The 23,955-nt window shown below is 44.4% G+C and overlaps 1 protein-coding gene across 1 annotated transcript; it reads left to right on the top strand.

The window, feature by feature from the left end:
- Positions 1 to 1,781: 1,781 nt before the first annotated feature.
- On the top strand, positions 1,782 to 18,247 carry Nudt7 (nudix hydrolase 7). The gene is made up of 4 exons (XM_021632095.2): positions 1,782 to 1,906; positions 7,048 to 7,201; positions 14,036 to 14,194; positions 17,613 to 18,247. The coding sequence occupies exons 1-4, from the start codon at positions 1,806 to 1,808 to the stop codon at positions 17,973 to 17,975; spliced, it is 777 nt and encodes a 258-aa protein (XP_021487770.2). The 5' UTR covers positions 1,782 to 1,805; the 3' UTR covers positions 17,976 to 18,247.
- Positions 18,248 to 23,955: the final 5,708 nt, after the last annotated feature.

Below are 23,955 nucleotides of genomic sequence, written 5' to 3'. Positions count from 1 at the left end.
TTGCTCTGAGGAATTTTTCTCACTTTCACATGTATGCGTGTGTAGTTTGCCTGTGTGTCAGTGTGCGTACATACATGCAGATGCATTTGGTACACTGAGGCTGGTGCTAAAGACCATCTTCTACCATATTCATCGAGCAAAGGTGTCTCAATCAAACCCAGAGCTCACTGATAGGAACACCCTGTCTCCACCAGGCTGGAATTATAGGTGGACCTCTATGCCCACCTGGCATTTTATGTGGGTTCTGGGTATCCAAACTGTGGTCCTCAAAAGCAAGAGTTTTAACCAATGAGCCATCTTCCCAGCACCCTGCTCTGAGGACTGACAGTGATGTATGTGGAGTGCCACCAGTATTATTAGGAGGTCACTGTGCTCTTGCTTCAGACCCTCCCCAGCGTCTCCTGGCACTACCCAGATAACCAGATAAACCACAAACCACAAGGTGCTGATTTGTGGTTTTTCTTTCTTTCTTTTCTTCCTTCCTTCCTTCCTTCCTTCCTTCCTTCCTTCCTTCCTTCCTTCCTTCCTTCCTTCCTTCCTTCCTTTCCTTTCTTTAAGTCTTGGGAATGGAGAGAAGGCTCTGCAGTTAAAAGTACATATTGTTCTTCCAAAAGACCCGAGTTCAGTTCCCAGAAGGCACAGCTTATATGCCTGTAATTCTAGCTCCAGGGGAATCTGACGCCATCTTTGGCTTCCACAGGTACCTGCAGGCATGTGGCACACAGGCAAACAGATTTACACTTACATACATAAATAAAAATAAATTTAAAATCTTGGGAACTATGGTCCAACTGTTCCCTTAGCCCTAATGTGACTCTCTAAGCACCCTTGGTTTTATGCAATTATTTTTTTATTTAAAAATACATGATGAATTATATTTTTTACTATACTGATACAAAGATTAATGTAATTCATTCTTACGCATTGTCTAATCTTCCATTCAATTTCTTTGGATTTTAAGAGAAGAAAAGAAAAATAAAAAAGACGTAGAAAGCACGAACTGGGAGGAGTGGAGTGTGGGGTGGAGAGGAAAGAGGAGGAGTGCAGGGGGTAGATGTGATCTGAATGCATTGCCCTCGCGTGTGAAATTATGGAAGAGCACATCATTGTGTGTGTCGGGCACTGTGCCAGCCTTTGGAGACGGCACTTTCTCTATCCAGCTCAGTGTGAGGTGATGGCACACTTCCCCCTCTGCGTGAGCTTACTCTCCTGTTTCCCCACCGCTAGGCAGGTCACCCCTGAAAGGCGCTGCAGACAGCAGACATCGGCATCTTCGCTGCACTGGGGACCTGCTACCTTCCTGGGACTCAGCAGGTGTGTGCCTCTGGGCAGGGTGTACATTGGAGCAGGACGCTGGAGACATTGATATTGCTGGTGGAAACCCTACTTCGGCCAGGAGTGAGGAGCTGGTTTTCCAAGCCCCCAACTCTCCACCCAACTTCCCCTCTCCTGCTTGAGTTCCATCCCTGGAACTCACAGGGTGGAAGGAGAGAACTGGCCCCTGCAAGTCGTCCTTCATACATGTGCTATGGCACCCCTCCCCCGCCCACACACACACAACGTATAACATTTTTTAACTTAAATACTTCTTATAATTGCTGCTTGCAAATGTTCTCATGTGCTCCATGGTTTTTGACAACAAACTGTTTAGTGTATTCAGCCCTTTGAACCTTGTCAGCGCCGCCTTCCGCCCCGAACACACCTCTCCCGGTGTAGCTGAAACTGGCTTCTTCAAAGAGCCCCGCCCCCAACCTCTTCTCCTCGCGTAGTCCCCGCCCTTTATTTCCCCAAAGGCTAGGGCCACTATGCGCATGCGTGTCACGAAGCTTTGCTTCCTGAAGTCTCCAGCAGCTAGTAGTACTGCAAAGCCAATGCCGCGACCTTGTGGACTCCGGGAACCTGTCAGGTAAAACTCTCTGGACTCCAGGCCCTGCAGCCCGACCTAGCTGGGCCCCTGGTGACTGCTCTGGCCTTAGTCTATCCATGTTGGATAGCCCTGCCGATCCATCCGTTCAGGCTCCTCAGGGCTCGCCTCCAGCCGGGACTTTGCTCTTCTGCTCCTGGGGACAGAGTGGGGGTTTCACCTAGCAAGATTCACACACACGTACACACACCACTCCTGACCGTGGTTCCTGCTCAAGGCACTGCTCCCGATCTGGGCTCAAACGATCCTGTTATTTCCAACAGGGCTGTCCTGAGAATTAAACAGTGGGGTGTGCCCTGCTCAAAGCGTTGCTCCTGTTTTGGTGGTGTAGTCTCCAGACAGTTTTAGACTTTTCCCTGCCCCCTCTGGGCAGCTCTAGGGACTCCTTAAAAGTCTTCTTCCCACTAGGCTGGCTAGTTGTTTGTTTTTGGACGGGGGCCTGTGTGCCAGCTTTCAGTGACCCTTTCCAGGACATTTGATTGATTTGCAGCCAGCTCCCTGACAGGTGGAGGGGGACTTGTGGAGGACGAGAATAAGCAAACACCTCCAACCAATGGCTTGTTAAGGATGTGTAAGAGTACCTCGCTGTGTACGAACTGGCCCTTTAGCTTCATGCCTACCCCAAAGCAAGTTACAGTTGAGGACTTGGAGGCTTCAGGAGATGATGTCATAATTTCCTTTCCATGTGTAGCCCAGGCTGATCTCAAAGTTTTAGCAATCCTCCTGCCTCAGCCTCGCACGCACTGGGACACAGGTGTGAAGCTAGCACACCTGGCTCCATTTTTGAGATGAAATGAGTTCTGGCTGACCTAGTTATCTGCGTTTGCACAGTCATAGTAAAGAGTGATGAAAACTAGTGTCTAATTTTGTTTTAAATATTAGTTACAGTTTATTAACTCTGTATCCCAGCTGTAGCCTGCTCCCTCATTCCCTCGCAATCCTACCCTCCCTCCCTCATCTCCTCCCTGCCCCTTTCCAAGTCCACTGATAGGGAAGGTCCTCCTCCCCTTCCATCTGACCCTGGCTTATCAGGTATCTTCAGGACTGGCTGCAGTGTCCTCCTCTGTGGCCTAGCAAGGCTGCTCCTCCTTCTGGGGGGAGGGGTGTGTGTCAAAGAGCCAGCCATTGAGTTCATGTCAGAAATAGTCCCTGTTCCCTTACTAGGGTACCCACTTGGATACTGAGCTACCTTGGGCTATATCCAAGAAGGAGTTCTAGGTTATATCCATACATGGTCCTTGGTTGGATATACAGTCTCATAAAAGACCTCTGTGCCCAGATATATTTGGTCCTTGTGGAGCTCTTGTCCTCTCCAGGTCATACTAACTCCCCATACTTTCATATGATTCCCTGCACTCTGCCCAAAGTTTAGTTGTGAGTCTCAGCATCTGCTTTGATACACTGCTAGGTAGAGGCTTTCAGAGGCCCTCTGCATGAGACTCCTGTCCTGTTACTTGTTTTCTCCTACTTCCACTGTCCATCCCATTTGTCTTTCTAAGTGAGGATTGATCATTTTACCCAGGGTCCTCCTTCTTGTTTAGCTTCTTTAGGTGTACAGATTTTAATATGTTTATTCTATATTTTATGTCTAATTTCCACTTATTAATAAGTGTATACCATGTGTGTCTTTCTGCTTCTGGGATACCTCACTCAGGATGATCTTTTCTAGATCCCACCATTTGCCTGTAAATTTCATGATTTCCTTGTTTTTAATCGCTGAGTAGTATTTCATTGTGTAAAAGTACTACACCTTCTGTATCCATTCCTCAGTTGAGGGACATCTGGGTTGTTTCCAGGTTCTGGCTATAACAAATAAAGCTGCTATAAACATGTTTGAGCAAATGTCCTTGGGTACTTGAGCATCTTTTGGATATATGCTTAGGAGTGCTATAGCTGGATCTTGAGGAAGCACTATTCCTAATAATCTAAGAAAGCACCAGATTGATTTCCAAAGTGGTTGTACAAGTTTGCATTCCCACCAGCAATGGAGGATGGCTCCCCTTTCTCCACAATCTCTTCAGCATGTGTTGTCACTTGAATTTCTGATCTTAGCCATTCTGACGGGTGTAAGGTGAAATCTCAGGGTCATTTTGATTTGCATCTCTCTGATGACTAAGGACGTTGAACATCTTTTTAAGTGTTTCTCTGCCATTCTGTGTTCCTCTACAGAGAATTCTCTGTTTAACTCCGTACCCCATTTTTAAATTGGATTTCTTGATTTATTGCTTTTTTAACTTCTTTAGTTCTTTTTATATTCTGGATATCAGCCCTCTGTCAGATACAGGGTTGGTGAAGATCTTTTCTCAGTCTGTAAACTGTAATTTTGTTCTGACAACAGTGTCTTTTGCTTTACAGAAGCTTTTCAGTTTCATGAGGTTCCATTTATTGTTGCTCACAGAGCCTGTGCTGTTGGTGTTCTGATCAGGAAGTTGTCTCCTGTCCTAATGAGTTCTAGGCTCTTCCCCACTTTTTCTTCTAAATGATTTAGTGTATCTGGTTTTATATTGAGGTCTTTGATCCACTTGGACTTTAGTTTTGTGCAGAGTGATAAATATGGATCTATTTGCATTTTTCTGTATGTAGACATCCAGTTGGACCAGCACCATCTGTTGAAGATGCTGTCTTTTTTTTTCCATTTTATACTTTTGACTTCTTTATCAAAAATCAAGTATTCATAGGTGTGTGGGTCTTCTGTTCAGTTCCATTGATCCACCTTTCTGTTTCTATGCCAATACCATGCAGTTTTTATGACTATTACTCTGAAGTACAGCTTGAGATCAGGGATGGAGATACCTCCAGATGATCTGTTGTTTTACAGGATCATTTTGGAGATTGTGGGTTTTTTGTTTCTCCATATGAAGTTGAGAATTTTTCTTTCAAGGTCTGTAAAGAATTGTGTTGGTATTTTGATGGGAATTGCATTGAATCTGTAGATTGCTTTTGACAGGATGGCCATTTTCACTATGTTAATCTTACCGATCCATGAGCATGGGAGATATTTCCATCTTCTGATATCGTCTTCAATTTCTTTCTTCAGAGACTGGAAGTTTTTTTCAAACAGGTCTTTTACTTGCTTGGTTAGAGTCACCCCAAGGTACTTTATGTTATTTGTGGCTATTGTGAAGGGTGTTGTTTCCCTGATTTCCTTCTTGGCCCTTTTGTCTTTGGTATTTTGCGTTAATTTTGTATCCAGCCACTTTGCTGAAGGTGTTTATCAACTAAAGGAGTTCTCTGGTTGAAGCCTACTTGGTCATGGTGTATGATGTCTTTTATGTATTCTTGGATTCGGTTTGCAAGTTAAAATACTTGAGTATTTTTGCATCAATGTTCATAAAAGAGATAGGTCTGAAGTTCTCTTTGTTTTTGTTGGGTCTTTGTGTGGTTTAGGTATCAAGGTGACTGTGGCTTCATAGAATGAGTTTGGTAATGTTCCTTCTGTTTCTATTTTGTGGAATAGTTTGAAGAGAATTGGAGTTAGCACTTCTTTGAAGGTCTGGTAGAATTCTGTGCTGAAACCATCTGGCCCAGGGCTTTGTTTGGAAGGGAGACTGTTGATGACTGCTTCTATTTCCTTGGGGGATATAGGACTATTCAATCTTTCTACCTGATCTTGACTTAATTTTGGTAGATGGAATCTAATGTTCACTTTCTAAGGCTACCATGGCAAAGTCCTACAAACCGTGAGGTTTAATGAACAGTGATCTGTCCTCTCTTGGGTCTGAAGTCCAGTTCAAAACCAGCCTGTCAGCAGGAACAGCATCAGAAGTCTCTAGGAGGACTTCTTTGCCTCCTCCAGCTTCCAGTGGCTTCTGGTCATCCTTGGCCTGTAGTTGCAGCACTTTGGTCCCTTCTCTGTCTCCATGGGTGCCTCTCTTTAGCCTCTTCTCCTCCTTCCCAGACATCTGTCATTGGATTGGGAGTTCCCCCAAGTCCAGGGTAGAACCGTAACTATTAACATCTGCAAAGATCCATTGCTAAGTAAAGTCACATTCCCAGGTTCTAAGTTGACAGAGATGAGGCCACTATTTAACACACTATGGAGCTCAGCAGCATGATGTGTTTGTCTGGGAGACCCAGAAAGGGCTCCATGAAACATGGTGGTGAATCTATTTGCACAACCGTCAGTAATGGTTCTCAAAGGTCAGTTCCTCGAGCTGCCATAGCAGCAACCTTGTCACTCTGAAGGTGGACCAAGTGCTCATTCCCCGGGCCTCACCTTAAAGTCCCTCAGTCATGTTTTAGGGTAAGTCCTGCAGCCTGTAGTGAGCAGCCTTCTAGCAGATTCTGCGCATGTTGGAATTTGAGAATTACCTTTATGGGGCATTTGGATTTGGGAATATGGCAGAAGGACTAGGCAAGCCTCATAAAGACCTTTTGACACACCTGTCCTGTCTGTGTGTAACTATAGTATTTCCTTCCCAAAGTACCAGGAACAGAACCTGGGCTCCTGTATAAGTAAGAGCATAAAGCAAATGCTCTAGTGCTGAGCTATACTATTATTATTATTATTATTATTATTTTGGAAAAGCCCTTTATTTATTTGTTTGTTTGTTTATTTATTTAGAAACTGGGTCTAGGGTTCAAACCTTGAACTCACTCTGTATCTGGGGGATGCTTTGAACTTTTGATCCTCCTGCCTCAGCCTCCCAAATAGCTGAGATTACAGTGAGTCACAGCATACTTACAGATATCAAAGTTCAAGTGTTAAGTCATTGGGGGAATGTTTTATCATATATTGTTTGGTTGGGCTTTTGTTTGTTTTGAGGTAAGGTGTTCTGTCACAACTCACTGTGTTGCTGAGGGTAACCTTTGACACCTGGTCCGCCTACCTTTACCTCTCACATACAGGTTTTACATACATGTGTAACCTGTCTTACACTTGCATTTTTAAATTTAATTTGCCTTTCAAAGTGAACTCATGTATGCAATGCGGACTTAGTGTTTTTTGCCTCATTCAGGCTTGCCAATGCATGCAATTTAAGTGCTGTGATTTCTGCCAGGTTATTGGAAAACTATAATGAGACCCAGAAACAAAATCCAAATGGACACACACACACAGAGATTGGCAGGGCTAGGAGCCTTCTGCCACAGGTCTGCTTACTAGAGATTTTGCCTTGTCTTAGGAACAATCTGATAGATGATGCCAAGGCCCGTTTGAGAAGGTTTGATGTTGGGACCAGATATTCCCACTTGTCCCCTAATAAGTACTCTGTTCTTCTGCCGTTGCTGGTCAAAGAAGGAAAGCTGTACTTGCTGTTCACTGTCCGCTCAGACAAGGTAGGTGACAAGAGGCTGTCTTGTGACATCTCGGGGCACTTGAAAACACACTGCTGTCACTTCGTCTTCACTTCAAGGCTGCCGCTATCAAATGAGCTTTTGAAGTCATGGCGTTGGGGGGCTAGTGGAAGCCACCGGATGAAGCAGACTTTTGTTTGTTACATGATTTTGAGACATGGGTTTGCTCTGTAGCTCAGGCTGGCCTTGAACTTATGAAAATCTGCCTGTCTCGGCCTCCCAAGTGCTGACCTCAAGTTTTGGTATTTGTTTTTCAGTGTGTATGTGTGAGTGTGTGAGTCTGTGTGTGAGTATGTGTGTGTGTGTGTACATGATTATGGAGGGCAGAGGAAGACATTGAGTGGCTTCCTGTCACTATCTGCCTTGTTGCCTTGAGACAGGGCATGTCACTGAACCTGGAACCTGTGGTTTTAGGTGCACATGCCTCGTATGCTGTAACGATGTTCCTTTCCTCCACCCTACCTCAGAACTGGAGTTATAGGGATTCCCAACCATGTCAGCATCATTAACTGGGTGCTGGAGATACAAACTTGTACAAGCAAGCATTTTTACCCATTGAGCCACCTTCTCAGCCAAATGCCATTTTAAAAACAAAGAGTTTTTAGAAAGAAGGAAAAGAAGGAAAAAAAAAAAAAAGACATTTACTTTATAAGAAATAGAAACACTTTTAGATCAGGGTTCTTTACCGTTGGTGCTTTAAACAGCATTTGGGTCCAGAACATTCTGTGTTGAGGACCCTACTCATGCACTGCGGATTGTGTACTGTTGTCTTGACCTCTACCATGACAGCAGCAGCACACACACACACACACACACACGGACATCTGTGTGATGACATCATGTCTCCAGACTGTGCCCTAATCCTTGCAGAATGGGGATGGAAAATTACCCCCTTACCAGTGCCTCTGTTAGACTAATCCACTGCAGGTAAGCTAGATCACACTGTTGTAGCCTAGGCCCTGAAGCCAGCTGAACACAGGCTGAAGTTATGAACCATCTCACTTTACAGACGTATTCCACTAGGCCTCTCCCATGCAGCCCCTCCTTGCTGTTGGGAATGTTCCCCAAGAGAGAGTTGAAGAAATGGTCATTTCAAGGTTATCCAAGATAGAAGTAGATGGACTGCAGAGTAGCATGGCCTTTCAAGTAGAATAATTCAAAATGTCTCATTGATAGCATATATATATATATATATATGTAAATAAACAAATATATAAACACACAAGTAAATAAAGAAATATGTAAAGAAATACCCTGATTTGACGGAAGTGTGCTGATCCTTCTTACTGTGGGACAGGCAAGTGACAGAAGTCCATAGTGATCAAAATCCAGTTTCTTAAAGGAGAGAGGCTCTTAGCTGGAACCAGGAAAATGGGATCTATTCTCAGCTCTGCTCCTAAGCACAGAAGAAATGCTTATTGGCCCCTCTTCCCTCCCTCCTTCCCTCCCCCTCCTCTCTCTATCTGTTTTGATTATCAGAGGAACAATAAAGCCCATATAAGACTAAAGCCTGTGGCCAATAGTACTCTGATTTTTTTTTTTTAAATATTGCTGCCACAACAGTTAGGCCTGATGACTATAAAGGTCATGTTTATTTATTTATGTTTAATATTTAAAGATTTATTATTTTTTTGCGTGTATGAGTGTTTTGCTGAATGAATGTATATGCACCAGGTGTGTTCAGTGCCCACACGGGTCAGAAGAAGGCATTGAATACACTGGAATTAGAGTTCTAGGAGGTTGTGAACTACCACATGAGTTCTGGGAACTTTGCAAGAACAGCAAGTGCTCTTAACTGCTGAGCCATCTCTTCATCCTCTCAAGGTCCTTTACAAAATAGTTAAAATCCTATTCATTCTTCCTGCAAGCTCTACCTGCCTGTGAAAGAGGGATGCAGAGTGCTCTTCAAGCAGCCGCTGCTACTGGGGACTGCCCATGGCCTCATGCCAAGCTGGAGCTCTAGCTCCCCCTTTAACATCTTACGTAGAGATAGCGTCTCACCAAATTGCATGGACTGGCCTTGAACTCACTCTTGTAGCTCCAGCAAGCCTCGGACTTGCCATTTGTCTGCCTCAACATCCCAACCAGCTGGGATGACAGGAGGTGGTTCTGGAAGGTCCTTCCCCCACTCTCCTTTCTTTAAAACAACAACAACTCTTTTTTGTTTGTTGTTAATGTGTGCATATGGGGGAGGGGCATGCATGCCATGGTGCAAGTGTGGAGCTCAGAGGGCAACTTTGTGTTGTTTGCTCTCTCCTTCAATCTTTAAGAGGTTTCCAGAAATCAAATTTAGGCCACGAGGATCGCACGCACCGCAAGTGCTGTGTGAGCAAAGCCATGTCACTGGCCCCCTGGAGGCAAGTTCTTAATGTCTTAAAACCTCCATTTTCTCCTCTCTGGTGATGGGGCTGACAGCTGCCCTGTGTGCAGTGTTTGAAAGAGTGTTGTTGCCTCCGTGCCTGGCACATAGTGGTACTCCCCAACCGTGGTTGTTTCTTGTTGCATAGGTAAGGTCTCCTTTTATAAACCTGGATTCCTGGGGTCTGGGGGCCTTTCAATTGGCTGAAAGATTCTGAGCTTAGGGCTTAAGGGAACATTAGGTGGATTATCCTTTTGGGTAAGATGTGTATTCAAAGAGTTAATAATATCACGGGCTGACACAGCAAGGTAGGGGCTCTGCTTGGAGATCAAGTCCACGAGAGAGTGAGGGCATCTCTTCTTATAGGCCTCAAAGGAAGGAAAGTTTTAGTGGTAGTCAGACTGTTCCTGAGTTCTAGGCAGGTGACAGCCCTGTTGAGTTCTTGTGGATGCCCCTGTCACTGACTACCGTAGTGTTGAATCTGAGAATAAGAAATCACATTTTAGAAGTGATGTAACAAGAAGGTGACAGCCCTGTTGAGTTCTTGTGGATGCCCCTGTCACTGGCTACTGTAGTGTTGAATCTGTGAATAAGAAATCACATTTTAGAAGTGATGTAACAGGAAGTGTATTTTTAAGTCTTTTGTAAGACACTCTGCAGTAGACAGAAACTGGTCCAGCCTTCCTCTCCCTCTTCTCTTTTCTGCCATTGATGAGAAGATGTGTGAGGCCATCACTGCCAAAGCAGGTGCTGTAGAGCTCTTCATTTACAGCAGGGAGGGACCACGAGTTTTCATGTTTTAAAATGACTTGCCCAGGGCTAGGAGTGTAGCATGACGGGAGAGCACTTCCCTAGTATGCACGAAAGCCCTGGCGTTCTTTGGCACCACAAAATAATATAAGTGAATAATAAAAATAAAAAGCTTGCTAAAGCAGAGTCTTCAGGTATAGAAAGATGAATAAAGTTCATAGCGGCCTTGGTCCTCTCAAAATACTGTAACAAAGTGCCCTATGCTGGATGGTATATGAACAGCAAACATTTCTCAGGGTTGTGGAGGCTGGGAAGTTCATTGTCAAGGCATACGCCCATCAGACACTTGGGGCTGCTTCCTCTGTCTACCTCACAGATAATGGATTTTCCTTTTGTGCTCTCAGGGTGAAAGGAGCAGTGGGTATCTGGACGCTTCCTTTATGAAGGCTCTAATCTCATTGATAAAGGCCTTGCTCTATTATGATTTTCCAAGAGCCTCAACTCCAAATGACATTACCTTGTAACTGAGGGTTTCAATATTTGAGGAAACAGAGCAAGCTTCTAGCTTTCCTTACACAGCTCTGTCAATCCTGGTGCGGAAAATGCCAACAGGACATCTTGGTTGAACTCTGAACATCAAGAAGTGACCTGAGGGGTTCTCATTTCATCACTGTGCCTAGGGGCTAGGCACAGCTCCAAGCGCTGCAGCCTCAGCTCATGTTCCCGCCCTGTGGTTCTAACAGACACACGCTGCTGTGACTTTTGCACACAGTTGGCAAGAAGCTGGCCCAAGAGTCTTGCTGAGTCAGGCTCTCACAGCAGATGGATGGGAGGACAATGGACAAGGGTAGGTGAGGTGTAAGAGAAACTGAATTGGGCTGGCTAAGAAGTTTGGCACAGCGGAACGGAAAAGGACAAGGGCTGCATCCCTTAGAGATGAGAAAGGAGGGAATGACTGGGATGCCACACAAGGAGACACACTATGAAAATCAGGAAGGACTGGAGTTCAGGATGTGGGGAAGGGAAAGGGAGGTTCCTCGTTCTCCGTGTGAGTGAGTAAAAATAAACGGAGATGTTGAAATATTTGGAACCAATGGTGATGGCTCCTCGGCCATACTGTTTTAGCAAATGCTTTTTTATTTATTTTAATTTATATTTGTGTGTGCGAGTGGAAGTGTGTATGTGCCCTGGCCTGTGGTGTGGGAGCTAGGGGAATACTTTTGAGAGTCATTTCTCTCCTTCTACCTTCTTATTGGGCAGGTTCTCTCTTGGCTTTATCTCTTACTTTCCCAGCTATAGAACCCAAAATATTGCTCTTTGAGCTTATGCCAGGTTCTCTCAAATTCTGCAGAACAATCATGGGTTAATAGTGGAAACCTCAAGCTTCTGCCCAGTTCTCTTGTCTCTGCCTATCTGTGAGGATTCTAGAATTGAAGATGCATGACCATAATATCCAGCTTTTCATGTGGATCCTAAGGACCAAACTCTAGTCATCAGGCTTGCACAGCAAACTCTTCTACCCAGCTGAGCCAGCCCCATGGCCCTAGAAACTTAATGAGCACATGGTGTGCTGATTAAGAACGCAGCTTAACTAGAATTAAACTCCAGTTTATAGCTCACCGTGTGAACTCTGTCAGGTCATTTAACCTATTTTTCTGTGAAAATAGAGATAACAGTAATCTAACGTGGTCTGTGTGGCCCTTAATAGAGATCGTCTATGATCTGCACAAGGGAACACTATTCGGCCATACAGGAATGTAGTACTGACCAGTGATACAACATGGAAAAACCTTTCTAACAAGATGCTGAGAGACATAGAAGGGCACATATATGATTTCATTTTCATGAAGTAAACTAAAATCCATTCGGATGTGTAGCTCAGTTGGTAGAGTGCTCACCTAGCATGCGTTATGTCCTGGATGCCCAGCACTGCCTAAAACTGGGCATGGTGGTGCAAACCCTGTTCCCTGGGGAGGTGGAAGCAGGAAGGTCAAAGGTTCAAGGTCATCCTTGACTACATAGCAAATTTGAGGCCAGAGTGGGCTCAATCTTTCTCCCCAAACACAGCAGCTTATAGAACAAGTCTTATGAAACACAAGCCCCAAATATGTTAAGTACCCATAACAGACTTGAGAAAATCATCTGTTGATAATATTGTCTTTATAGTATACTTTCTTTTAGCTTTTACACATCCTCATTGGTGTCTGTTTATGTGTTTATGTTGTCTTTTAGAGGCATGTTGAGAAAAATCAGGAATGAGGGAAGTTCGCAATGTTATTAGTGTAAGATATTTGCGTGTGTGTGTGTATGTGTGTATGTGTGTATTTGATTGCAATTGGAAGCCAGTGTCAACATGGGATATCTTTCTCAATCCCTACATTATTTTTTGAAGTTTTTCTTGACATTTTCTTTTAACAGTTTGCGGGGCACTTTATACACAGGGAACTTTATACACAGCTGGTGGGACTATAAACGTCCAGTCACTGTGACGTCAGTATTAGAGGTTTAAAAAAAATTAAGAATGCTGTTCATACAACCCAGATATTCCACTCTTTTTAACCAAAGTATTTCAGACCAACAAATCACAGAGATGCTTCCACACCCATGTTCCTGGAGGCACTATTTACAATAGATTAATTATGGAAACAACCTAGATGTCTACCAGTGGAGGAAGGGATCAGGAAAATGTGGTGTAGCTATATGAACTGAAAATTGAAAGCAGGAAAAGAAAATCAAAATCAGACCATTGTAAGAAAATAAATGCAGTATGTTTAATCATATACTGATTTCTTTTACTTGTGGTCTTATATTTTATATAGATAGAATCAGGTATGAATATATGATATAATAGGAAAAGGAAAAGTGGTTAGGGAGACTGAGGAAACTCTAATGGGTGGGAAGAGAAAGGAACGCAGTGGGCATAGGAGAATTATGCACTACATACAATACATACATATAAAATACTCTGAATAAATAAAATCATTTAAAACATACCAATGAATTGAAATATTTTTGAAGATGGGAGTTTGCCAAACAAAGTAGGGCTACATCTTAAGGTATGTTTTCTATGCTGTGTTATTTTTCTTCAAGTACACACATTATCTATGTAGTTAAATTATGGTTTTCATCAGGGATATTTTCATGTCCCACATGTAATACATTAAAATGTAATATATTAAAAATCATGTCTAGTGGATGTGTGGTGAGATAGAAAAGTAGCTCATATACTGCACATATAAGTAGCAAACTTTAATTTAATATTAATGTTGAGTGAGTAAAAAGGTTTTTATAGTTTCATGACCTAGGAAAATACTATATAAAATATCTATTTCAGATGGGGACTTTTTCTAAACAAACATTTCCCAACATTTATAATAAAGTTATTAGTGTAATATGTTTGTGTGTGTGCGTGTGTGTGTGTGTGCGCACGCGCATGTGCTTAAGCATGTACACCATGGCATTCATGTGAGGTCAGGAAATTACTTTCAAGCATCACTTTTCCCCTTCCACCATTGTTGGGTTGAAATTCAAACTCAAGTTGTGTCCTTACCATCTCGACAGTCCTGTTTTCTGTTGTTGACTTGTCTTAAGGATTCAAGGAAAAACATATCTTGGACGCTGCCAGTGTTGAGTTAATAATATTGTTGAACGCCTAAATGGTTCTGAACTTGAAATCTCACTTTGTAACTGTTTTTCCATGCTCCCAGCTGAGAAGGTCACCTGGAGAAGTCTGCTTCCCTGGAGGAAAGAGGGACCCGGTGGATGAGGATGACACAGCCACTGCTCTCCGGGAGGCCCAGGAGGAGGTGGGGCTGCAGCCCCACCAAGTGGATGTGGTCTCTCACCTGGTGCCATACCTGCTTGATGTAAGGACCGCCATGGGCCCTCCTGGGGCCCCAGGGGGCTCCCCACTTGTTCAAACATAATTCCCAAGAGCCCTGTGCACACAGCCAGGAGAAGTGCATAAGCCCCTCTCGACACATCCAGAAGAAAGTGGGGAGCTCTCCCAGTGATTTTCAGAGGGGAGCCGTGGAACCCAGGGCGTACTCAGAATCGTTCCATTAATGTTCGGTTCGTGTGTACTTTTCTCCAGTATACATTTAGTTTGAGGATTCAGTTGAAAAATAATACACTATTGTGCAACATACTAGACAGTATCCCCTTGGAGGGGGCCAATGCTTTCTGCTTACTCTAATGTCACCCATTTTGGTACATGCCTTGGGATAAAGCATCCTCTTGTCACAGGCCTAAGGGGCCTGCTACCCCAAGCCTATCTTATATACCACCTGCATTTGATTGTCAGGTTGCTGTGGTCCCTGGGTCTGAGATGCTTTCCCACATTTCATGTTTATCACGGCAGTTTTAGGCTATACTGGATGTCCTTCAGTTCGGGTACCTCATGGTTAAGGAACTTTAGAAAACGTTTTGTTTTTATTTATGAATGTGTGGGGGTGGTGATGAATGTGCAAGCAGGATCCCACAGAGACCGAAGGTGAGTGTCGAATCTGCTAGAACTGAAGTTATAGGCAGTCGGGAGCCACCTGATGTGGATGCTTGGAACCCTAACTCTGGTCCTCTAAGGAACAGCAGGTGCTCACCACTCCTGAACCAGCTCTCCAGCCCCAGGGCTCCTCTTGGTTAGACTAAGGTTACAGTTTGGGAAAAGAAGAGCAAGATCATTTGACAAGCTGCCTAAAAGCTGCCAGTGTTTGCTACTGCATTCCTGTGTGGCTTGGGGCATCCTTATTCTATAAACCAAACAGCACAGGAAAACCTGGAGCTAGGATAGCCGAGAGCTGTTGGCTGTTGCATTGGAACAGTCACTGCTGTGCGAGTAGACTTCAGGAGTCAACTTGCCGATTTTAACTTGCATGCCAGCATTCCTTTATCAGTATAAATGTACTTTAACCCTTTAAGTTCGTGTCCAGGATGGTTAAAGGTTAGTGGTCATCTGTTCTCATGTCACCACACCCTGACTGCTGTGGTAGTGTCACAGCTAAGAAACAAGGATAGAACATTATTACGAACTAAACCCATGCCTTTTTTAAAACTACTTTTCCTGTTGTTTTCTCTTCTGCCCTTGACCCCATCCTCCATACCAGATTGTAGCCAGTTGACAGATACACAGAGACAGGGAGACAGAGATAGTGAGACACAGAGTAAAAAGAGCATTAAAGGGAGGGAAATGTGGCAGTGTCTTCCTCTTTAGTTGCATTTCTAAATGGGGTGATTTTCAATTCATGTCTACCAAGTCCCCAACACATTTTAGGTAGTCGAGTTTAGAATTCTATTGACTCATTGAGCTAAAGCTGTTAAAAGGTCCTCAAGCCAGAGTAGGCTCCACAATCCCTAGGGTTATTGTTTGTGGGTGAAGAGAATAATGGAGTTCACAGATGCCTCAGCCAGCTTTCTGTTACTCTAACAAATACCTGATCCAAGCAACTTACAGGGTATGATGGTTAATTTTACATATCAAATTGCCAAAATCTGAGCAGAGGGTCTCAACGGAATTATTTAGATCAGATTGGCCTGTGTGTGTGTGTGTGTGTGTGTGTGTGTGTAGGGTTTGAGGTTTTAGTCCCGGTCTTGACTTCCCTCAGTGATGCACTGTGAGCAAAAGTTGTGAGGAAAGTAATCCTTTCTCAACCAAAATGACTTTTGGTGAAAATGTCTGTCTTTTTCACAGTGATAGAAATGAAACTAGAACACAGAAGGGAGATTTACTTCAGGTCATACTTTTGGAGGTTTGGGCCCATGGTTCGTTGGCCTCAATACTTCAGGGACTGTAGTAAGACAACTCATTCTGAAATACCCTGTTGGGACTGTCTTGAGACCTCTTTGTCCATCCTTCCCTCCTGCCATGTGTTTCTGGTAGCCAGCAGCTCTTGCCAAGAACTCACATTGGGTGACTGGAGAGAGCTTGGTGGACATCACACACAGAGGGTCAGAAGAATGTCAACTGACACTCTGCAAAGCTGTCCTCCTCCAGTGGCTGGGGAGGAAAACCCAGCTCGTCTCCAGGTGGAATGTTCTCCACAGCACCCTGCCCGCCTTCTTCACCGAGCTGTTGCTCTCCCATTTTTAGCCCCTCTCCAGTATCTCCTGATAGCACTTCCATAAGAAATTGCTTGCATCTCAGTCCTCAGCCCAGCTTCTGCTCCAGGAGAACTGATGACCTCTGAGAGTTCACCCATACTCAGGACCCAGCATGGCTGAGGGTTTTGGTGACCTATGACCTCAGATTTACTTCCCTAAGACCATTTAAGGTCTATGTTGTCCTTGTCTCCTCTCTATCTGAAGGTTGTTATTCACCCTGGATGCAGTTAACAGTATGACCTGTTTCCATTCTTAAATACTTTCTGGCTGTCTCCCCCCATGAGAGGTTCCCATAAGCCTGTTTAACCTTCTCTAGACTCCCACCTCACAATATACCTGCCTCTGGCTTTCTCCAGTCTCTTTTCGATGACCCAGGAACTTCAATTTAGAGATCACATCTATGTTCAGTCCCAGTCACTCTTGCAGGCTTTCCAATAGAAGGTGAAGCCCCTCCATCCAGCAGGAACTCTGTCTCATTTGCAAGCATTTGTGCTCATAAAATAAAACTACCCCTCCAAAGTACAAATGCATAGGTGATAAATATATGGCTTATATATTACAATAATTTATAATAATATATGTATTATTATAAATACATGGCTTTCCGTTTTATGTCTCTATTTCCTCTAAATAGAAGCATGCCACAAGCAATATCCTGTCACTTTTCTGTTCTTAAGGCCTCATGCCCCTTCCTCACCAGGAGGAAAGGGTATATGACTCCATTCCAATGTATGATATGACTTCAACCATAATTTAACCTGTGTATCCATCAGTGAGAAGTAGTGACTGTGGAGGTTGGAGCTGCTTGCAGATAATACTTTCACTTTGCTTGTGTGTCTTTACTTGCACAGAAGGATTTATAAAGTAGATACACTCACACAAAGGTGATTCCCAAGTCAAGGGGATTACATTTTGAATAACACCACTTCATGGCCATTTGAATCTCACACGCTCTCACACGCGCACACACACGCACACACACACTTTCAGATGCCAACTCAGGTAGAGCATCTCTGTTACACAGGGGGGCATGAATTTATGTCTGGGACACCCCACCTTCCACCCCTGGCCCTCTTTAAACCATCTATCCTTGCTTTGGTCTTTCCTCTCTCAGAAGTGGCCCGAGTTTAATCTTTGAAATGACATGGCTGTACTTTGTAACGTGTGGATTTTGGTCTCTGCTTTCAGAAAGACGTGCTGGTGACCCCCGTAGTGGGTTTTCTAGACCACAACTTCCGGCCCCAGCCTAATGCTGACGAAGTTAAGGATGTGTTCCTCGTGCCTTTGGACTATTTCCTGCAGCCCCAAGTCTACTACCAGAACCACTTTACACACTCTGGCTACCATTTAGTCATACATTGCTTTGAGTATACAGACCCTGAAACTGGTGTGAAGTACCTAATCAAGGGAATGACCTCAAAACTGGCTGTGCTGGCTGCCTTAATTATTTTGGAAAAACGTCCCTCCTTTGAGATCGAGTTTGATCTCAATGACCTGATACCGTCTTGCGAGAAGACCTTTCTTCGGAAATATCCTTCAAGCAAGTTGTGAACGCAACAAAGCCTAAAAGAACACCGACGAGGTTTTTGCGTGAGCTAATGCACGGAACAACGTGGTTAGTAAGTGGGACCTGACAGGTGTGACTATTTTTCCTGCAACGTGAAGGTAAAGGCCTTGCCTGGTTTACAGTTGCCGTTTTTCATCTATAACATCAAAAGTCTTTCCCAAGTGGAAAAATGCTTTGGCAGGGCAGTATAATTTTACCCACAATGCGAATATTTTGAGTTTTATCTGGCACATAATAAATATTTGTTGTGAATATATATATGGCTTGGAACATTTATCTCATTTTAAAGTATTTTAAACATTTTTTAGAGTGTTGCCTACTAACTTATTTATTGGTTTATTTTAATTAATTACAAATTTTGTTCATAGTACATCCTGGTTGTAGCCCCATCTCTCCTCCTCTCCCAGTCCCACCCTCTCTTTACCCCCTCGCCTGTTCCTCAGAAAAGAGGAGCTCCCTTTCCCACCCACCCCAGCTCATCAAGTTGCATCAGGCAGGATTGAGTGTGTCCTTTTCCCCTGGCCTGGCAAGGCAGTCCTGCCAGGGGGAGTGGTCAAAAAGCTGGCAAGTGAGAATGAGTCCTTCCTTGTCTGATGTAGTCCTCACCTCCCTTACTAGAAGATCCACATGAAGCCTGCGCTGCCCATCGGCTACATCTTTGTCAGAGCCTCGGTCCAGTTCATTCGTGATCTTTGGTTGATGCTTCAGTCCCAGCAAGCCCCTCTGGGCCCTGGTTAGTTGGCTCTGTTGTTTTTCTTGTGGAGCTCCTGTCACCTCCAGATCCTTTTCTTTTTCTTCTCACTTTTCCACAAGACTCCCTACACATTGCCCAATGTTTGGCTCTGAGTCTCAGCATCTGTGAGGCACTGCTGGGTAGAGTCTCTCAGAGGACAACTCTGCCAGGCTTCTGTCTGTAAGCTTAGCAGCGAATTTTTAATCTGTTGTTTTCTGTGACAAAAACTTCTGGCTAAGGGGCTGCAGAGATGGCTCAGAAGTTAAGAACACTGACTGTTCTTCCAAAGGTCTTGAGTTCAATTCCCAGCAACCACTTGATGGCTCATCCTCATCTATAGTGAGATCTGGTGCCCTCTTCTGGTGCAAAGGCACACATGCAGGCAGAAAGTTGTATAAATAATAAATTTTTTAAAAACGTGAAATTAAATTGTTAAACAACCTAGAAACCTGCCACAGAGGGCCTCTGAAAGGCTCTGCCCTGCAGACTATCAAAGCAGATGCTGAGACTTATGGCCAACTCTTGGGCAGAGTGCATGGAATCTTATGTACGAAGTGGGAAATAGTAAGATCTGGAGAGGACAGGAACTCCACAAGGAGAGCAACAGAACCAAAATTTGAACACAGAGGTCTTCCCAGACTCATACTCCAACCAAGGACTATTCATGGAGATAACCTAGAACCCCTGCACAGATGTAGCCCATGGCAGTTCAGTGTCCGAGTGGGTTCCATAGTAATGGGAAGAGGGACTGCCTCTGACATGATCTGATTGGCCTGCTATATGATCACCTCCACCTGAGGGGGGAGCAGCCTTACCAGGCCACAGAAGATGACAATGCAGCCACTCCTGATGGGATTTAATAGACTAAGATCAGAAGGAAGGAGAGGAGGACCTCCCTTATCAGTGGACTTGGGGAGTGGCATGAGTGAAGAAGGGGGAGGGAGGGTGGGATCGGGTGGGGAGGAGGGAGGGGCTTATGGGGGGATACAAAGTGAATAAAGTGTAATTAATAAAATTAAATTAAAAAACCCTTCTGGTTAGTCATTCAAACTTACCCTCTTGGGACTAGGGAGATATCTTGACCAATTCAGTCTTGCAAGTATAAGGGTCTGAGTTGGACTGCCATTGCCCATGTAAAATGACCCAGATGTGGCAATGTACATTTGTAATCCCAGCATTGGGGACACAGAAACAGGCATCTCTGAGGCTTACTATGCAGGCAGCCTACCCTATTTGGCAAGCTCCAGGTCAGTGAGAGCCTTTGTTTCAAAAAAGATGTTGGCAGTGCCAGAGGAATGACACCTAAGATGGTCCTCTGACCTCCACACACATGTTCATATGTGCGCACGCACACACACACACACACACACACACACACACACACAAGCTAACACATACTTTACCCGCCATGGAATCTATGACAGTAGAATTTAAGCTAGGTCAGCAGACTCCCCAGGATCCTTTGCCATTAAATGGGCCCCTGGGGTTTAGTTTGGGGCAAGGAGATGTAGGGGAGAGATCACTTTGCCAGTTATGTTCAATGTAAGAGAGAAGACAGCTTCCATCAAGCTTCATTTCTGTCTTCTATGAGCTGCAGTATGGAAATATCTACATTTAGGGGTAGATGGAGAAATCCCTAAAGGAATGGCAAAATGCAAAGAATGGTCAGTGCCTGGTTCCCTGAGTGACATTATGGAGAAAGGCCGCCCTTCAAGCCAAGCTGTTCACAGGAGTCAGTGATGGAGGACAGTAATAAAATTCTGCTATCTTTCTGTATTATAATTTTGGGCACTTTCATTGCAATAGTGCCGCAACCCTAAATAATATACTAGAATACTTGAAAATGACAAGATGAGTGTTCACCCAACCTCAAGGGATTACAAACAAAATTGATATCCCAGCCCCAACTCTTTATGTGAAAATTCTGTGATGTGCACAGGGTGTCATAGGCCCAGGAGGGGGAAGGCGGTAGACATCCAAAGCAGCCAAAACAGATAAGCAGGAGAGGCCTATATGCCTCCAGATATAACCAGCCATCTCCCAGTGTGCTGATAGCAAACAAAACACTGATTTCAAACATAAATCCCAAATCAGAAAGACAAGAATTCCAAGCTGCATGCTTTGAGATCTACTGCCTCCTCAGTGGCCATCACCACAGACCATGCCTCAGCCCCAGCAGGGATTTCTGTGTTTAATTAGGATATCAACTGTGCCAAGGTCAGAGAGTCTGGTAAGTAAAGCCATATAACTACAACTCTGCAATGCTAATTTTACATCATACTGAGTAGTATTATTAGATTTTCTTAACTATGGCTGAAAATCTGATGCCCTCACTAAACCTGTCAATCTGCCAGAGAAGTGTCCATTGCTGCTGAGTGTTGGGGCTTCCCCCCCCACCTCAAAGTTGGCAGAGGCAAGTACCCAGTTCACTGCTTTATGCCCATCAATGTTTAAATGGCACAAATCTGGATCCAACCGGGAAAGCAGATGTTGGGTGAGCATCTCCATTAACATTCTGTAACTAGCCCTGCATGAGCAGGCCTGAGCTATTTCTGAGCAATTACAGAGGCATTTGCAAATGTGTATTTACAATCTGACAGCGGTGTAATTGCTGGGTAGATGGCTGACCTCTCTGGCAGTGCAGAAAGCCTCCCTTCATACTGTTGACGTGAATTACGTAGGCCTGCTTTCTGAAGGGATCTGGGGCCACTGAACTCCTCAACCTGAAGACAACCAGGTTAGAGTTCCGGGCATTTATTGATAGCCGCATTATGGTCCCTGTCCTTTATTAATATTTTAGTACAGCTATGTTCAGGGCTCTAATATAAACATCAAATCTAGATCAAATCAAAAGAGGTGTTGGGGGCTGGAGAGAGAGCTTAACGGGCAAAGTTCTTGGTGTGTAGGTTTGAGGACCTAAGTTCTAGCCTCAGAACCCATGTTTGTAAAGAAAAAAAAAAAAAAGCCAGATGCCTGTTTGCAATCTCAGGGTTAGCAGGATAAAAGCAGGCAGAGCCACCTGAGGCTCAGTGGCAGCCAGCACTAAGCAAATGGGCAAAGGGCTGGGGAGATGGCTCAGTTAGTAATGCGGCCCAAGCATAAGGAGATGGTTCAGTTAGTGCCTGTTTGCTGCCCAGGTATAAGCATCCGAGTTTAGATCCCCAGAACCCATGAAAAACCTGGACATGGCAGTACAAGTCTGTAACCCCAGTGCTGGGGTGGAAACGAGTACATGCCAGGGGCTCACTTGCTAGACAGTCCAGTTGAAATGATGACCTTCAGGTTCAGTGAGAGACCACCATAAAATCAAACAGAAGTGATTAAGAAAGAACCCTGAGGTCAATTCCTGGCTTTCCACGTGCAGTCATGCGGCCTGAGTGCACCTGAGTACACACCATCTTGCCATGTCCATACTCACACAAAGATGGATGTTTGGCACCTAAGGAATGATGCCCAAGGCTGTCGTCTGGCCTCCACATGCCTGCAGGCATGTGCATATGAACTCTCTCTCTCTCTCTTCTGTCTCTCTGTGTGTCTGTCTCCCTTCTCTCTTCTCTCTGTATCTCTGTGTCTCCACCTCTCTTTCTCATCTCTCTATCTGTCTCTGTCTCTCTCACCATGGTGCTGATCTCAGGGAGTCTACAGTGCTACTGACCAGATTAGCCTCAAGGGTAAGAGCACACAGGAACACACCCTCCTGAATCCAGGAGGATCAAAGCCAGGAGGATCTGGCCCCTCTTTTTGCATCCTGTCATGATTGTAGTAAGAACCATCTGTTAGAACTGATGCAGACAAAGAAGAGCAACCTGTTTGCCAAGTTATAAAACCAACCACGGTGCTCATCAACAGAAGAGTGAGTGAACTGGTGCACACATACAGAGGAGTTTTATTTTAGCCACTCGGAAGAACGAGATCATGTCACTTTTAAGAAAACAGATGAAACAGGAGAGTGTGTTAAGAGAGCTAAAACTAAGGAAAACAGATGTCACATTTTGTTCCATGTGAATCGTGTGTGTGTGTGTGTGTGTGTGTGTGTGTGTGTGTGTGTGAAAGAGAGACAGACGACAGAGATTACATAAAAATAGGAGGGGGTAAATCCTGGATAGTTTTATGTCGACTTGACACAGCTAGAGTCACCTGACAGGAGGGAATCCCAGGTAAGAAAATTCCTGCATAGGATCAGGCTGTACGCAAGCCTGTGGGGCATTTCCCTAACTAATGATTGATGAGGTAGGGTCCAGCCCATTTCGGGTAGGGGCATCTCTGGGGAGGGTTGTCTTGGGGTGTATAAGAAATCGGGCTGAACAAGCCACTAGGAGCAACCCAGTAAGCATCACCCCTCCCTGGCTTTGCATCAGCTCCTGCCTCCAGGTTCCTGCCCTGTGTTTGAGTTCCTGCCCTGACTTCCTTGGATGATGAACTATGATATGAAAGCATCAGCCAAAAAAAAAAAAAGTTTCCTCCTCAAGTTGCTTTTGGTCATGGTGTCTTGTTATAGCAACAGGGACCCTAATTAAGACAGGGGAATATTTGGGCGCAGGTAAGAGAGGAAGGGGACTGGGTAGTGTGAGTGAATTGGCCAAAGAATGTTATGGTATGCTTAAACAAGAGTTACATTATGAAACCCGTTGCTTCATGAGATAAATATGCATTTTTAAAAAAGAGATCATAAAATCAGTGTCCCTAGAAGAAGTCACTGTTTGGCCCATGAGGGTCACATGCCAGGACTGCAGCACCCTGCAGGACTCAGTGTAAACTGTTCAAATAACTCAAAATATTTCCTGTCTCCACTCTCTGATTTTGTAAGCGGTTCTGCCAAGGGTACAGCCTCAACTCCATATTTCTATACCCTACAATACTGGTAAAGAAGAAGGTAAGAGCTTAGGTGTGGGACCACCTCCATCATCACTAGCCCATGACTCAAACCTGTTTTCCATTCTCTGCTGGTTGAACACTCTGTTTAGGGACATTGTCCTGGTTTGTTTCTCTGTTGCTGTGAAAAAAACAAAACAAACTCACAAACACCACTGACCTAAAGCAACAAAGCAACGTGGGGAGGAAAGGGTTTACTTCCTCCTGCACGTTCAGGTAACAGGATGTTACTAAGGAAAGTTAGAGCAGGGACTCAGTGGGAGAACCTGGAGGCAGGAACTGAAGCAGAGGCCATGAGGAATGGTGCTTACTGGATATCTCTCTGTGGCTCTTGTTCAGCCTGTTTTCTTATATAACCC

This window comes from Meriones unguiculatus, chromosome 10 (assembly GCF_030254825.1).
Source record: "Meriones unguiculatus strain TT.TT164.6M chromosome 10, Bangor_MerUng_6.1, whole genome shotgun sequence".
Taxonomy (NCBI): Eukaryota; Metazoa; Chordata; class Mammalia; order Rodentia; family Muridae; genus Meriones; species Meriones unguiculatus.
This window is presented reverse-complemented; position numbering and strand designations above follow the sequence as displayed.